The sequence below is a fragment of the Leucoraja erinacea genome, chromosome 35 (assembly GCF_028641065.1).
Source record: "Leucoraja erinacea ecotype New England chromosome 35, Leri_hhj_1, whole genome shotgun sequence".
In the NCBI taxonomy this organism is placed as follows: Eukaryota; Metazoa; Chordata; class Chondrichthyes; order Rajiformes; family Rajidae; genus Leucoraja; species Leucoraja erinaceus.
In genome coordinates this window covers 15,304,866-15,318,776 of record NC_073411.1, presented here as the reverse complement: position 1 = coordinate 15,318,776, position 13,911 = coordinate 15,304,866, and the positions used below count along the sequence as shown (strand labels likewise).

Here is a 13,911-nt window from a genome sequence, read left to right as displayed (position 1 = left end):
TGTGATTGAAATGGCTAAGTGCAGATTAATATTTTACATGCCTCTCTGTCTGACCTCTTCCTTATATTTAATATTTATGACAGAATTTATTGAGAAAGCTGTTGTTAAATACAAATTGAAATGTGGCTTTTACTTGACCTTTTACAACACGAATATTCTCCTTGATTTAATGATGAATATGACAAGTTTGAATATTTTGAAACAACTATTTAATCTCCTGTAATGTTGCCAGATATTATGGAATGGAAAAAGTTTTCCAAGATATGATTGACACAGTTACAAGATATTGGTGTCCTGACCTGCTTTGTCGTATTCACACCGTATCTTTCTATATCTCTAGTTTCCCTCTATCCTGACTCTCAGTCTGAAGAAGGGTCTCGACCTGAAACGTCACCCATTCCTTCTCTCTAGAAATACTGCCTGTCCCGCTGAGTTACTCCAGCTTTTTGTGTTTGTATTTGATGTTTCTAACCCTGCCTTCTACGTTCCAATGTGTGAATCTGTCTGTTGTCCAGGATCCAGCCAAGATTCAGATGAGGGTGAGATATGGGCTGGTTCTGGGGACCACCATGAGGTGCGGGGAATTAAATGTTCCAGAACTCTCACTCCAGATCGCACAAGATTGGAGCAGGGGTCGGCTGTATCAATCTTTGAAGTTGTCCACATAAGTCACGTCAGCTTATTTATTTTCAGATGCAGTGTGGGGAGATACAGTAGAAAGTTGCTTGCAGCACGTTCACAGGCACACAGACTCAGACAAACTTTGGTAGTGGGACCAGCATTAATACTCAACACGTTTTCTTATGTGTATGAAGGGTGTCGACCCGAGACGTCACCTATCCATGTTCTCCAGAGATGCAGCCTGACTTGCTGAATTATTCCAACGCTTTATGTCTTTTTATGTAGTTCCTTGTGTCTACCTTTTTTAAATTATGTTTTTAGATGTTTAGAGCGCAGGACTCAGATGGGAACCTTAGAACCAGAGGCCTTGGATGGGAGCTGGGCCCTCGACAGTGATAAACAAGCACAATGAACATTACATTGTGGGCAGATTTGGTCCCCATATCTGAGGAGAGGGAGAGGGTCCAGAGGAGGTTTACGAGAATGATCCCAGGAATGAGTGGGTTAACTAACATATGATGAGCGTTTAACGGCACGGGACCTCATTGAAACTTACCGAATAGTGAAAGGCCTGGGTAGAGTGGATGTGGAGAGGATGTTTCCACTAGTGGGAGAGTCAAGGACCAGACGGCACAGCCTCAGAATTAAAGGACCTCCTTTTGAAAGGAGATGAGGAGGAATTTCTTTTGTCAGAGGGTGGTGAATCTGTGGAATTCTTTACCACAGAAGGCTGGGTATTTTAAACCAAAGATTGATAGATACTTGATTAGTACGGGTGTCAAAGGGTGTGGGGAGAAGATAGAATGAGGTTGAGAGGGAGAGATAGAACAGCCATGATTTAATGGTGGAGGAGCCTTGATGGGCCGAATGGCCTAATTCTGTTCCTATGATTACCTGATGAGGCATCGCGGATTTCAGAATATTTTGCTGATTATCAGAATTGAACAGCATCCTTCTGATGATAACATCTCTTGGTGACTTAGGAAAGAGGTACAAATGTGATGGGAAGTGTGGTGCAGCAGGTAGAGCTGATGCCTCGCATTGCCAAGGTCACAGCTATTGCCTGTGTGCAGTTTAAACTGCTCTGTCTCTGCCTCTGTCCCCCCCCCCCCCCCCCACCCACACCTGCCTACTTCTTCTGCTAGCCAACATCTCCCTCCCAGCTTGACTGTCCCCTCCTCCTATCCCAGTTTCCAAATTGTGTCATTTTTTGTGAACCAGCATCCCCATTCCTTGTGTTTCCATTGCCTCTGCATCATATCTGCTTTCCCTCTGTCTCCTGTGTCCACCACCCTCTCCCCCCTGTGAGTCCACTCCTTATCCAGGTGGTGGTACAGTGACTGTCCCCTGACTGACCCGGTTTCCGTGATAGCTCTGGCCTTGACAGAAGAGTTTGTGAAATTGAGCGGGTGCTGTGGGAAGGTGAGCCATTAAACACTCATGCAGTTATTGTCCACTGGCCAGTGCATTAGCTGAACATGTGGACCCATCAACATTAACCCTTTGTTAACCCAGGCCCCAACTTGCCCCACTTACACCAGTCCACATTTAGCCCAAATATTACTAAACCTTTACTGGACTTTATCTTGCACTAAACACTACTCCATTTATCCTGTATCTGTACACTGTGGACGGCTCAATAGTTATCATGTATTATTTTTCCACTGACTGGATAGCACGCAAAAATAAAGCGTGTTTATAGTGGTGATCCAGAGACTGTTAGAACAGCACATTGATTTGTAAGGTTCAATCCTGACTGGGTGCTGTCTGTGTGGAGTCTGCACGTTCTCCCTGTGACTCTTGGGTTCCCGCGGGTGACCTGGTTATTCCCACATCCCTGGTAACTTGTGTTAGTTATTATGTCAAAGTCATTTGTGTCTGCATCGTTACTCTGTATCTTTAGTTACTCTGTAACCTTCCGTTACACTTTGCTCCCCTTTATTGATCAGCCAAACCCCTCAATTCATAAACCTGCCTCATACCCCGATGTCACCCTCGTTTCACAAGGTGCACAATGATGTAACACAAACCACTGTGTTGCCGGAGAAGCAACAGTGAATGGATTATTTGGTTCCCAGATCATGTTTAATTGAGTTTCCAGTTTAGAGCTGGGCCGAGCAGCATCTCTGGGGAACATGATTTCATCAATGCTGTCCCACGGAGTTACTCCAGCACCTGATGTTGGCGGTGGTGAGGGGGGAGGGAGGGGTGGCTGGGCGGGGATGTACGGGGGGAGGGGGGTGTTTGTGTGTCGGGAGCCTCACTCTGTGTCTGCGGGTCCCGGGGAAGGCGCTCAAACTATTGGTGACAGATTCCAGCTCCGCGACACAGGTACCTGCACCCCTACCCCTCTACCCCCCCCCCCCTCCCTCTCTCACCCCCACCCTCTCCTCTTCACCTAATCCTCTCCTCTCCCCCACGGTGCGGACGCGGGGCTGTGGTGGGGAGGGAGGGAGAGTTGTGTCCGGGGTCTGCGGGCTGGCGAGCGGCCGCTGTCACCGGTGTCTCCGTTTTGCCAACAAGATGCTGCCGACAACTTGTCGCTGCCGTGGTGATTTTGAAAGTTCTTGAATCTCAGAGTTTGAGAGACTTCCCCGGTTCTCCGCGTCTCTCTCTCTCTCTCTCCATAGATGCTGCCTGACCCGCTGGGGTCCCAGCATTTTATATTTCATCACAGTTTTTAAAAATTGTGTAGGAAAGAACTGCTGAATGGGTGATGTTTTGGGTCGAGACCCTTCTTCAGACCCATCTCTCCAGAGATCCTTCTCTCCAGAGATGCTGCCTGTCCCGCTGAGTTACTCCAGCATTTTGTGTCTATCTTTGGTTTAAACCAGCATCTGCAGTTCCTTACACAGATGATCAGTGATATCCTTCTATGGGTGGGTGAGAAAGGGTTAATAGTTGGTAATAAGGTAAACAATACCAACCAAACCAGATATTCTGCAGTTGTACAGAGCCCTAGTGAGACCACACCTGGAGTATTGTATGCAGTTTTGGTCCCCTAATTTAAGGAAGGGCATTCTTGCTATTGAGGGAGTGCAGCATAGATTCACCAGGTTAATTCCCGGGATGGCGGGACTGTCACATGCTGAGAGAATGGAACGGCTGGGCTTGTACACTCTGGAGTTTAGAAGGGTGAGAGGGAATCTTAATGAAACATATAAGATTGTTATGGGCTTGCACACGCTAGAGGCAGGAAACATGTTCCTGATGTTGGGGGAGTCCAGAACCAGGGGCCACAGTTTAAGAATAAGGAGTAAGCCATTTAGAGTGGAGACGAGGAAACACTTTTTCACACAGAGAGTGGTGAGTCTGTGGAATTCTCTGCCTCAGAGGGTGGTGGAGGCCGGTTCTCTGGATAGTTTCAAGAGAGAGCTAGATAGGGCTCTTAAAGATAGCGGAATCAGGGGATGTGGGGAGAAGGCAGGAACTGGGAAGTGATTGGGGATGATCAGCCATGATCACATTGAATGGCGGTGCTGGCTCGAAGGGCCGAATGGCCTACTTCTGCACCTATTGTCTATTGACTATATTGGAAATAGAATAGACTGGGGGAGATGTGATAATACCATGTCTTTGTGCCTGGAATTCAATTGAATTGAAGGAAACAACTCCTTCGGCCATCGACCATCGACTGTATCGACCATTGATCATCCATTCACACTAGTCTTGAAGTCGCATCAAGAAAGCAGCGAAGCCATCAATAGTATGTTTAGCTTAGATTACTTTAGTGTTTGTCAGTTGCACCGAGGTACAGTGTAAACTGTCCCTAGTGTGTAGGATAGAGCTAGTGTACGGGGTGATCGCTGGTCAGCATGGACTCTGTGGGCCAAAGGGCCTGTTTCCACACTGTATCTCTAAACTCAACATTTTTTAATTGACATACCTGCCATTACAAATGAGCTGTGGGATTTCAACAGGCCTCGTATGTGCTGTTGTGTTCACCAGCCTAAGCAACAGGCGTGGATTACTTCAAAATGATGCTGGAGAGAGAGCTATGGGGACCGGTCCCCACAAATATCGCATGAGACCAACAATGATGGAATTACCCAGGGTGTTAATTAAGGGGCAGGTAGCAGGAAGTGCTTGTGTGATAATGAATGATCACGGAGAAAGGACCAATTAAGGCCAAGTATCCCTGATGCAGTCAACACAATGACATCATAGCTTTTCGAGTGGGGAACAAATCTTCTCAAAAGGACACAAAGTGCTGGAGTAACTCAGTGGGTCAGGCAGCATCTGTGGAGAACATGGATAGGTGACGTTTCACAGAGTACTGGAGTAACTCAGTGGGTCAGGCAGCATCTGTGGAGAACATGGATAGGTGACGTTTCACAGAGTACTGGAGTAACTCAGCGGGTCAGGCAGCATCTGTGGAGAACATGGATAGGTGACGTTTCGGGTCGGGACCCTTCTTCAGACATCAAAGCCAAAGTATCACCTATCCATGATCACCAGAGATGCAGCCTGACCTCCTGAGTTACTCCAGCACTCTGTGTCCTTGTGTATTAACCAGCATCTGCAGTTCCTTGTTTACACAGAAAACTTGTGATATTGGGTTTGAAATGGCAGCTACAATTCCACAAAGTCCCACCATTGTGAAAGCCTCATCATTTATAATTAGAAACACTCCAACTCTAGAATTGTAGTTGCATGCATGAGCACATCCATTAACCTGATATTTTAACTATTACCTTTGACAGATGAAACTCAAATCTGTTCTGTCACCAGGAGTGTGATGTGTTTGGGCAGTGAGACCATGATCTTCGTCTGAAGAAGGGTTTCGGCCCGAAACGTTGCCTATTTCCTTCGCTCCATAGATGCTGCTGCACCCGCTGAGTTTCTCCAGCTTTTCTGTGAGACCATGATCTTGTTTGGAGGTGTTCCGTGCTGACGTGTGCCTGGGTGAAGGTTCGTCCCAATGTCGCCAGTACTGACTGGAGTCCTCATGCTTCTACTGGAAGTCCCTCTGTTCCTTTCCAAAGCATGGGACTCGGGTTTCCAGCTGCAGGGAGTAGAGGTGGCAGCTCGGAGAAAGAACCTTCCGGCCTTGGATGCTGATGCCACTCGCAAGGTACGTCCCTGTTGTCCAGTTTGTCCCGTGAAACATCTAGACTAATGGCCTCCTCAACCACTGGGACCGGCTCTGCTTCCTTACCACTCTTAATATAAAGGCTCTCCTGAATTTGTAATGATCAAATGTTATCCTTCAACTAGAGTTTGAACTAAAACTTACTACCACTTGGTTGGAAATCATTTACACTGGAGTTTAGTTCATATTGTCATGTACCGAGATACAGTAAAGATCTTGCATAAGGTCCCACACTGGAGGTTGGTGCAACCAAAGATGGTTCATAGAAGTACATCGTTGAGGTCAATGTACTGTTCAAGATGGTTGTTGGGAACAAACTAGTTTTGAATCTGGTGGTGGCCATTTTCAGACTCCTGCACCATCTGAGTTTAGTTTAGAGATACAGCGTGGAAAGAGACATTCGGCACACCAAGAAAATGCCGAATATCAGTCACATTATCCCACCTTCGTCCTAAACATTAGGGACAATTCACAGAAAACAATTAACATACAGACATGTATGTGTTTGAAATGTCGGAGGAAACCGGAGCATCTGGAGAAAACCCACGTAGTCACAGGGAGAACGTACTAGCTCCACACAGATAGGATTGAACCCGGATCTCTGGCGCTGTGCTGTGATGTAAGGAATGAAATGAGAACGTGGTTAGGGTGATGTTTGTCTCTGACACTGGCTGCCCGTTGGAGGCACTGTCTCCTATAGAAGAAGTACTAATCTCTATGGTTGGTACCATCTTTGTGTACGGTGTGCTGGGCGCTTTAGTGTTGCTGCTCTAACTTTGTTCACACCTGTTGTTACAGGTTCCACAGGCCATCATCATTGGCGTTCGGAAAGGAGGCACCAGAGCTCTGCTGGAGATGTTGAACCTCCACCCCGATGTGGTGGTGGCTAGGGCAGAGGTCCACTTCTTCGACTGGGATGAGAATTACCGCAAGGGCTTGGATTGGTACCGCCAGCAGATGCCAGTGTCCTTGCCCCACCAACTGACCGTGGAGAAGACACCTGGCTACTTCACCGCGCCGAATGCAGCCAAGAGAGTCCACGCCCTGAGCAACTCGACCAGGCTGCTGCTGATCGTTCGAGATCCGGCCGAGCGGGTCATCTCGGACTACACGCAAGTGTTGTACAACAGGAAGGAGCACCACAAGCAATACCGGCCCGTGGAGGAAATCCTGGTGCGGGACGGAAAGCTAAACGGCAAGTACAAGGCCGTCCAGCGCAGTCTGTATTATATCCATATGGAGCGGTGGCTCAGGCAGTTCCCACTCCACCAGATCCACCTGGTGGATGGAGACGTCTTGGTCAAGGATCCTCTCTCACAGCTGCAGCAGGTGGAGAGGTTTCTCCAGCTTCCACCCCACATCAAAGCCTCCAACTTCTACTTCAACCACACCAAAGGTTTCTACTGTCTGCACGCGGTGGGCCGCGAGAGGTGCCTAGACCAGTCGAAGGGGCGGCCTCATCCCTCTGTGAATCAAACTGTGCTGCACCAACTGTGTCATTACTTCAGGCAACACAACAAGAACTTCTTCAGAATGGTGGGGAGGACATTTAACTGGTGCTGATTTTAGAAACAAGGAACTGTAACAAAAAAAAGTGCTGGAGGAACTCAATGAGTCTGGCTACATCTGTGGAGGAGATGGACAAACCACATTTCTGGTCTTAAGGCTGAACTACTAGATATCTTTAATAAAAGACACAAAGTGTTGGAGGAACTCAGCAGGCCTGGCAGCACCTATGGAGGAAAAAGCACAGAAGGTGTTTCGGGTTGGGACTTTTCTCTCTATTATTGTGCTCAATAACTGCACTTGGAAAATGCCGTTGGACAAATGCCCTGACAGGTCACAATATTCCACAAGGAACTGCAGATGCTGGAATCATGAGAATAATACAAAGTGCTGGAGGAACTCAGCGGGTCAGGCAGCATCTGTGGATGGAATGTACAGGCGATGTTTCGGGTCAGGACCCTTTTCACCAAAGATCCTATAGCAGGTCTTTGCTTTTCACATCAGACCTTGGAAGAGATGTTGTGTGCTAATTATTACATACTTTTATCAGCGAAACCTGTGCCTGATCTTCACATACTCTTCTATGAAGACTATTTGCAGTTTGTAGACTATAGGTAGCAAATCATTTTCCATGAAGGCGAAAAAGCCGTTTTGTTAACGTAAATATAACTGCACTGAGTAAGATGTAATGATTGACCATTTGGAACAAGTCCGTTGATAATGTGATTGTTGTGTAGTTGTTGATTTTAGCTGAGGTTGAACACGTTGAAATCACATTGCACTTCCACAGTTACTGGTGCAACCAAATGACTGTAGTTACAGCTCAGTTATGTTCAATAAAACCTATATCTATGTGTATCATAAAAACAGTAACCGCATAAAAATATTTGACATGTTGAATTAAAAGATTCTGGTGTCTCTTGTCTTGTTGTGTTAGAGGGTGGGGCAGCACTGTCTTGTGCCCTGCATGGGCATAAGGTTGCCAAGATACAAGGGCATCCCAATCTAGATGACCAAGTCCACGCTGACTATTGATCACCCGTTCACACTAATTCTAGGAACATATCTCTGTCCCTCATCCATACATTACACTAAGGAGAATTTACAGAGGCCAATTAACCTACACACACCGGCATCTTTGGGATAGAGGAGGAGACCCATGTAGTCACAGGAAGAACATGCAAACTCCACACAGACAGGACTGGACCTGGGTCTCTGGTGTGAGGCAGCAGCACTACCTGCTGCGCCACTGTTCCACCCAAACCACAATAGTCAACAACACAATAGGATGAGCATGGCCTTTTCCAATTTAAGGCAACCCTCCCCTCTGTTGTGTTCACCTCCCCCTTCCTATCTCCCCCTAGTCCTTGCATGTTTTGCTCCTTTTCCCCAAGCCTCTTCCAGCCCTCATCACATATTTCCCCCCCCCGAGCTATTTCCATGCACCCTCCACACACCACTATCAGACCCTCACCTGCACCCTCCAGCTGTACCCCCCCCCCCCTACACCCCTCACCTGTACCCCCCCCCCCACCCTGCACCCCTCACCTGTACCCCCCCCCCACCCTGCACCCCTCAATTGTACCCCCCCCCACCCTGCACCCCTCACCTGTACCCCCCCCCACCCTACACCCCTCACCTGTACCCCCCCCACCCTGCACCCCTCACCACTGCACCCCCCCACCCTGCACCCCTCACCTGTACCCCCCCCCCCCCTGCACCCCTCAATTGTACCCCCCCCCCCACCCTGCACCCCTCACCCCCCCCCCCCCCCCCTCACCCCTCACCCTGTACCCCCCCCCCCCCCACCAGTCAGGCCTGCACCCCTCACCTGTACCCCCCCCCCCCCCTACCCCTCACCTGTACCCCCCCCCACCCTGCACCCCTCACCTGTACCGGCCCCCCCACCCTGCACCCCTCACCTGCACCCCTCCTCCACTCTGTCCCCATCCAGTCAGGCCCAGGCGGCTCCAGGACCGCGGCTCTGTCGCCTCGCGCCCCCGGGAACGGAGCCGTTAACCCCGGGCACCGACCGACAGTGTTGTCCCGTGGACACGGGCTCGGGGCGACTCCCGCATTCTTTGATGAAGAGCGGCCGGTGCCGGGGTCACGGTCGGTGCCGGGGTCCCGGTCGGGGTCGGGGTCACGGTCGGTGCCGGGGTCACAGTCGGTGCCGGGGTCACAGTCGGTGCCGGGGTCACGGGTTCAGCGTGAAACCAGGACGCGAAATGGCGGCGCGCGGCCATTTTGTGTGAGAAGCGCGGAGGGGGGCTGGGCCTAGAGATTAAGGCTCCGGCCTGGGGCTAGGCCTGGAGCGGGGTGCACTGGGCCTGGAGCGGGTGCACTGGGCCTGGAGCGGGTGCACTGGGCCTGGAGCGGGTGCACTGGGCCTAGAGCGGGTGCACTGGGCCTAGAGCGGGTGCACGGGGCCTGGAGCGGGTGCACGGGGCCTGGAGCGGGTGCACGGGGCCCGGAGCGGGTGCACTGGGCCCGGAGCTCGGGGTGCACTGGAGCGGGTGCACTGGGCCTGGAGGTGAGGCCTGGAGCGGGGTGCACTGGGCCTGGAGGTGAGGCCTGGAGCGGGGTGCACTGGGCCTGGAGCGGGTGCACTGGGCCTGGAGGTGAGGCCTGGAGCGGGTGCACTGGGCCTGGAGCGGGTGCACTGGGCCTGGAGCGGGTGCACTGGAGTGGGTGCACTGGAGTGGGTGCACTGGGCCTGGAGCGGGTGCACTGGAGTGGGTGCACTGGGCCTGGAGCGGGTGCACTGGGCCTGGAGCTCGGGGCTGCCCCCCCCACACCTACCCCATGACATGACCAATGGGCCAGGCTGGCAACACAACAACTCCGCAACAAATTGCTGGAATAACCCAGTAGGCCGGGCAACATTTGTGATGTGAAAGCTGTAAAGAGTGCAGAGATTTACAAGGATGTTGCCGGGGGACGGGGAGGGTGTAGGAGGATGAGAGGGGTGATCTTATAGACAGGTGTACACGATCATGATGGGAATAGATATGGTAAATGCAGTCTCTTACCCACAGTAGGGGAATCCCTTTGCAAGCTCTCTGTCCCTAGATGTCTCCTCCATCAGTATCTAACGTTCAGTATGTATATAGAATTATGAGAGGTGTTGATAGGGTAGACAAGTCAGAATCTTTTTTCTAGGATGAAACAATCAACCACTAAAGAGCATAGGTTTAAAGTGAGGACCAAAGTTCTTGATTGTGCCCTTTTCTCTTTTCGTCTTGCTCCCTCTTGGCTTTGTTAATTTCACCCTGCTCGTCCTCTGTACTTCTCAGCTCTTGGTTATATCTGCCATGAACTCTTCTTTTTGCCCATTTCCACCCAGTACGGAACATAGTCAGAGTGCTCTAGAAACGAGGGCGATCTCTCTTACCGGCTCAATGAAGGAAGGTTGGGGCTACGCCTAAGTGTAGGATAGAACTAGCGAATGTGTGATCGATAGTTGGCGATAGTTAGTATCTCTAAATTAAACGAAAATAGTATTATCTGATTTGAGTAGACAGCATGTCTGTACTTCAGTACACATGACAATAATGAACTAAACATATATCCAAGTCACAGAAGGATTCCAACTGAAGAGACCCGACCTGAAACGTCACCTATCCATGTTCTCCAGGGATACTGCCTGCCAATACTCCAATACTTTGTTTTATTTTAATATTGCATTTTTTTTCTTAACTTCCCTTTAAATAGCAAGCCATTTTTGCTTTGATCCGTTTCTGTGACCCATTTTACATTTTATTCCTTAATCTGTGAGGATCACTCACACAATGTCCACAGACCCTTGGCTTCCCGACTGAAATCTGTCAGCAGGAAAGCAAAGGGCTTGGAAATGGCTGAGGCATGAAGGGTGTATATAGAGAAGGGTGTGTGTATCGTGGTAAAACCCGACACCTGCTGGTCACTGGAAGTAGCGGTCAGATCTGATGGACCTTGGGCTTTAACAGGTCAAGGGTGTTTAATTGTCTTATGTTCTAACAATTTACTTGCAATAGCACAACGCACCTGTAAACACAATACATTTAGATAATATCACAAAAATACAATAAATTAATAACCCCAATGCTAATTCAAAAAACACCCCCACAGTCCTCTTGTCCTCGAAGAACTGCAGATGCCGGTTCGTACATAAAAGGACAGAGCGCTGGAGTAACTCGGCGGGTCAGGTAGCATCTCTGGAGAACATGGATAGGTGACGGTTATATGGATAAGGGACAGGGACAGGCACAAACTAATTTAGTTAAGTATATTTCTAAACATTTCTCCAAGCTTAATTTCCGGACCAAACTAATTGTCTCATCCATTCTCAGATCTCTTTTTCGAGTCTTTGTTCAGCTTCTCGCCTCACTCTCATACCATCCTTACTGACATTAGCAGTCCTACCTGTGAGGGCATTTGAACAAGCATTTGTGTTTTGGGGGGCCACTGTCTTAAACTAAACAGAATGAACTCGAGGCAAATACCGAGGCCAATATTCTCACTTTCAGTTAGAAAGTGAGACCAAAGATTCAGCAACAATCTTAACTTCACTTCACCCAGTGAATTTAAGAGGATTTTGTTTAGCTTCAGAAAACAGTTTCAATAAAAGTCCCCAACTTTTTAAATAAATTCTTTATTTTTTAGGAAGACACTTCTGTGCTTCAAAAATGCTTTTCCTTATAAAGGTTGACACAACGGCTCTGACCACTTTGACATGCCCTTATATTGAGTAGAGGTTACCTGAAACCAGACAGAGCATTGATTGCAAGATATCAAGTGGTAGTTTAAAGTTGATCTAGCCAGCCATTTGTTTGAATACACCAGTAATTGGTAAGAGACAACATTCGAGCTGCACATCATAATGGAGCGGCTGATGTGCGTATTGCAGGTACTCCTTCCAGCATTGTGTGTTTGCTCCAGGTGTTCCAGTCTCCCCTCACACATCCCCAAAATAGGAGTAGTTGGTGAATAAGGCCCTTGATATATGGGTAAGTCGTAAACATCCCACAAGATGCTGGCTCGAAGGACCGAATGGCCTCCTCCTGTATCTATTTTCTAAAATGAGATTGGCAGATAAGTTAGCGGAAAATTTGAGAGAATAGAAATGATTAGTGCTTGAGTTGGCAGGCTCAGTGAGCTGATGGTCTGATTTCCACACTATATCCCTTTATCATACTATTGTCTTATGCACAACTTTTTGCAAATCATTAGAGTTCTGCATCTATAGCCCTATCACAGATGACATTAAAAAAAATCTATTTGGCATGTCAGAATTGACAATTTGTACCACAGAGGAAAAATAATAGATGTGTAAAAAAACATATGGATTCAGGAAATAAGACAAATACAAGTTTGTTTCAATATCAGAGATGCACCATGGAAACATGCCCTTCGGCCCACTGAATACACGCAGACCAAAAATCCCCTGTACACTAGTTCTAGTACACACTAGGGACAATTTACAGAAGCCAATTAACCGACAAACTTGCACGTCTTTGGAGCACCCGGAGAAAATTCAGACAGCACCCAGTCATGATCGAACCCGGGTCTCTGGTGCTGTTAGGCAGCAACTCTACCGCTGCGCCACTGTGCTGCCCCACATCATAAACAAGGGCAACCAAATAGTTGCTTCATCCTGCTGTAGTGAAGAAAACTCAGGAAAGATAGCCTGCACTTGCATAATGGGGAACCAATATCATGGTTCATGACATAGCGTTTTGATTAGTCCGGGTGTAAGAGGTTATGGGGAGAAGGCAGGAGAATGTGGTTAGGATGGAAGATAGATGCTCCTATCTCTTATGAAACAGTATTTTCTTCCAAGACCAATAATTGTTTTTCTGTAATCTGAAAAATTGGTTCCAGCTTCCTTAGATTTGCAATTCATTATAAGTATTCCCAATGTAAACATGACAGATGGGGACATTTATTTTTCATTCACAATGCTGAATTAGAACCCATTTCATACAACCCAACAGCTTGCAATAGTAAGTTCTAACTAACAAAATCTTAACCAGGTATAAAATAAACAGTCCAAATGTCTTTTTAGAAGGTGTGATAAGTTAATTTATTAGGTCAGGAAAATGAATAGGCGACCATTTGAAAGTTGCAATGGTGTGAACATTCCAAAAGCCCTAGTTCCTATTGCAATTTAATTTCAGATGATACCGAATCTGGAAGTACTCAATTGTAGTTTTCTAATTGTAATAAATCCTTCAATTGGGTCATATATTGGTTCTTGAGGCAGCCACATGAACCTCCATCTTCAAACTGCAGCACTTTTGGAATGCTGCATTCTGCCCTAAGATGCTCACTAAATTCTAAGGGGCCTTGACAAGATCCAGAACCATCCTACCACAACGAGAGCAATCCTCTACTATCTGCCTCATTGGTGACCCTCAGAGTATCTTTGATTGGACTTTACTGGCTTTACCTGGCACTAAATGTTATTCCCTTATCATGCATCCGTACACTGCGAATGGCTCAATTATAATCATGTACATATTGTCTTTCCGCTGGTTGGTTAGCATGCAACAAAAGCTTTTCACTGTACTGACATGTGACAATAAATTAAACTGATATTCACATTCAAACCTAGCACAATTACTTACACAATCAGTAAATTCCTTCATCTCTTATTCTGCACTCATGACATGCATCACGAGGCTCCCCTTTCAATGGCAATACTACGCTTT

The 13,911-nt window shown here is 47.9% G+C and overlaps 1 protein-coding gene across 3 annotated transcripts; it reads left to right on the top strand.

Annotated features, from left to right (window-relative positions):
- Positions 1-2,682: 2,682 nt before the first annotated feature.
- LOC129713426 (heparan sulfate glucosamine 3-O-sulfotransferase 1-like) lies at positions 2,683-8,126 on the top strand. 3 transcript variants are annotated; one of them, XM_055662473.1, is made up of 4 exons: positions 2,683-2,808; positions 5,325-5,388; positions 5,494-5,695; positions 6,512-8,126. In XM_055662473.1, exons 3-4 carry the CDS (start codon positions 5,543-5,545, stop codon positions 7,274-7,276), a joined length of 918 nt encoding a protein of 305 aa, XP_055518448.1. In that variant the 5' UTR covers positions 2,683-2,808; positions 5,325-5,388; positions 5,494-5,542; the 3' UTR covers positions 7,277-8,126. The 3 variants fall into 3 exon arrangements, with proteins under 3 accessions (XP_055518448.1, XP_055518447.1, XP_055518449.1); XM_055662472.1 differs by lacking the exon at positions 2,683-2,808 and adding an exon at positions 2,867-2,952; XM_055662474.1 differs by lacking the exon at positions 2,683-2,808 and adding an exon at positions 2,878-2,952 and having other exon boundaries at positions 5,353-5,388.
- The last annotated feature ends 5,785 nt before the right edge of the window (positions 8,127-13,911 follow it).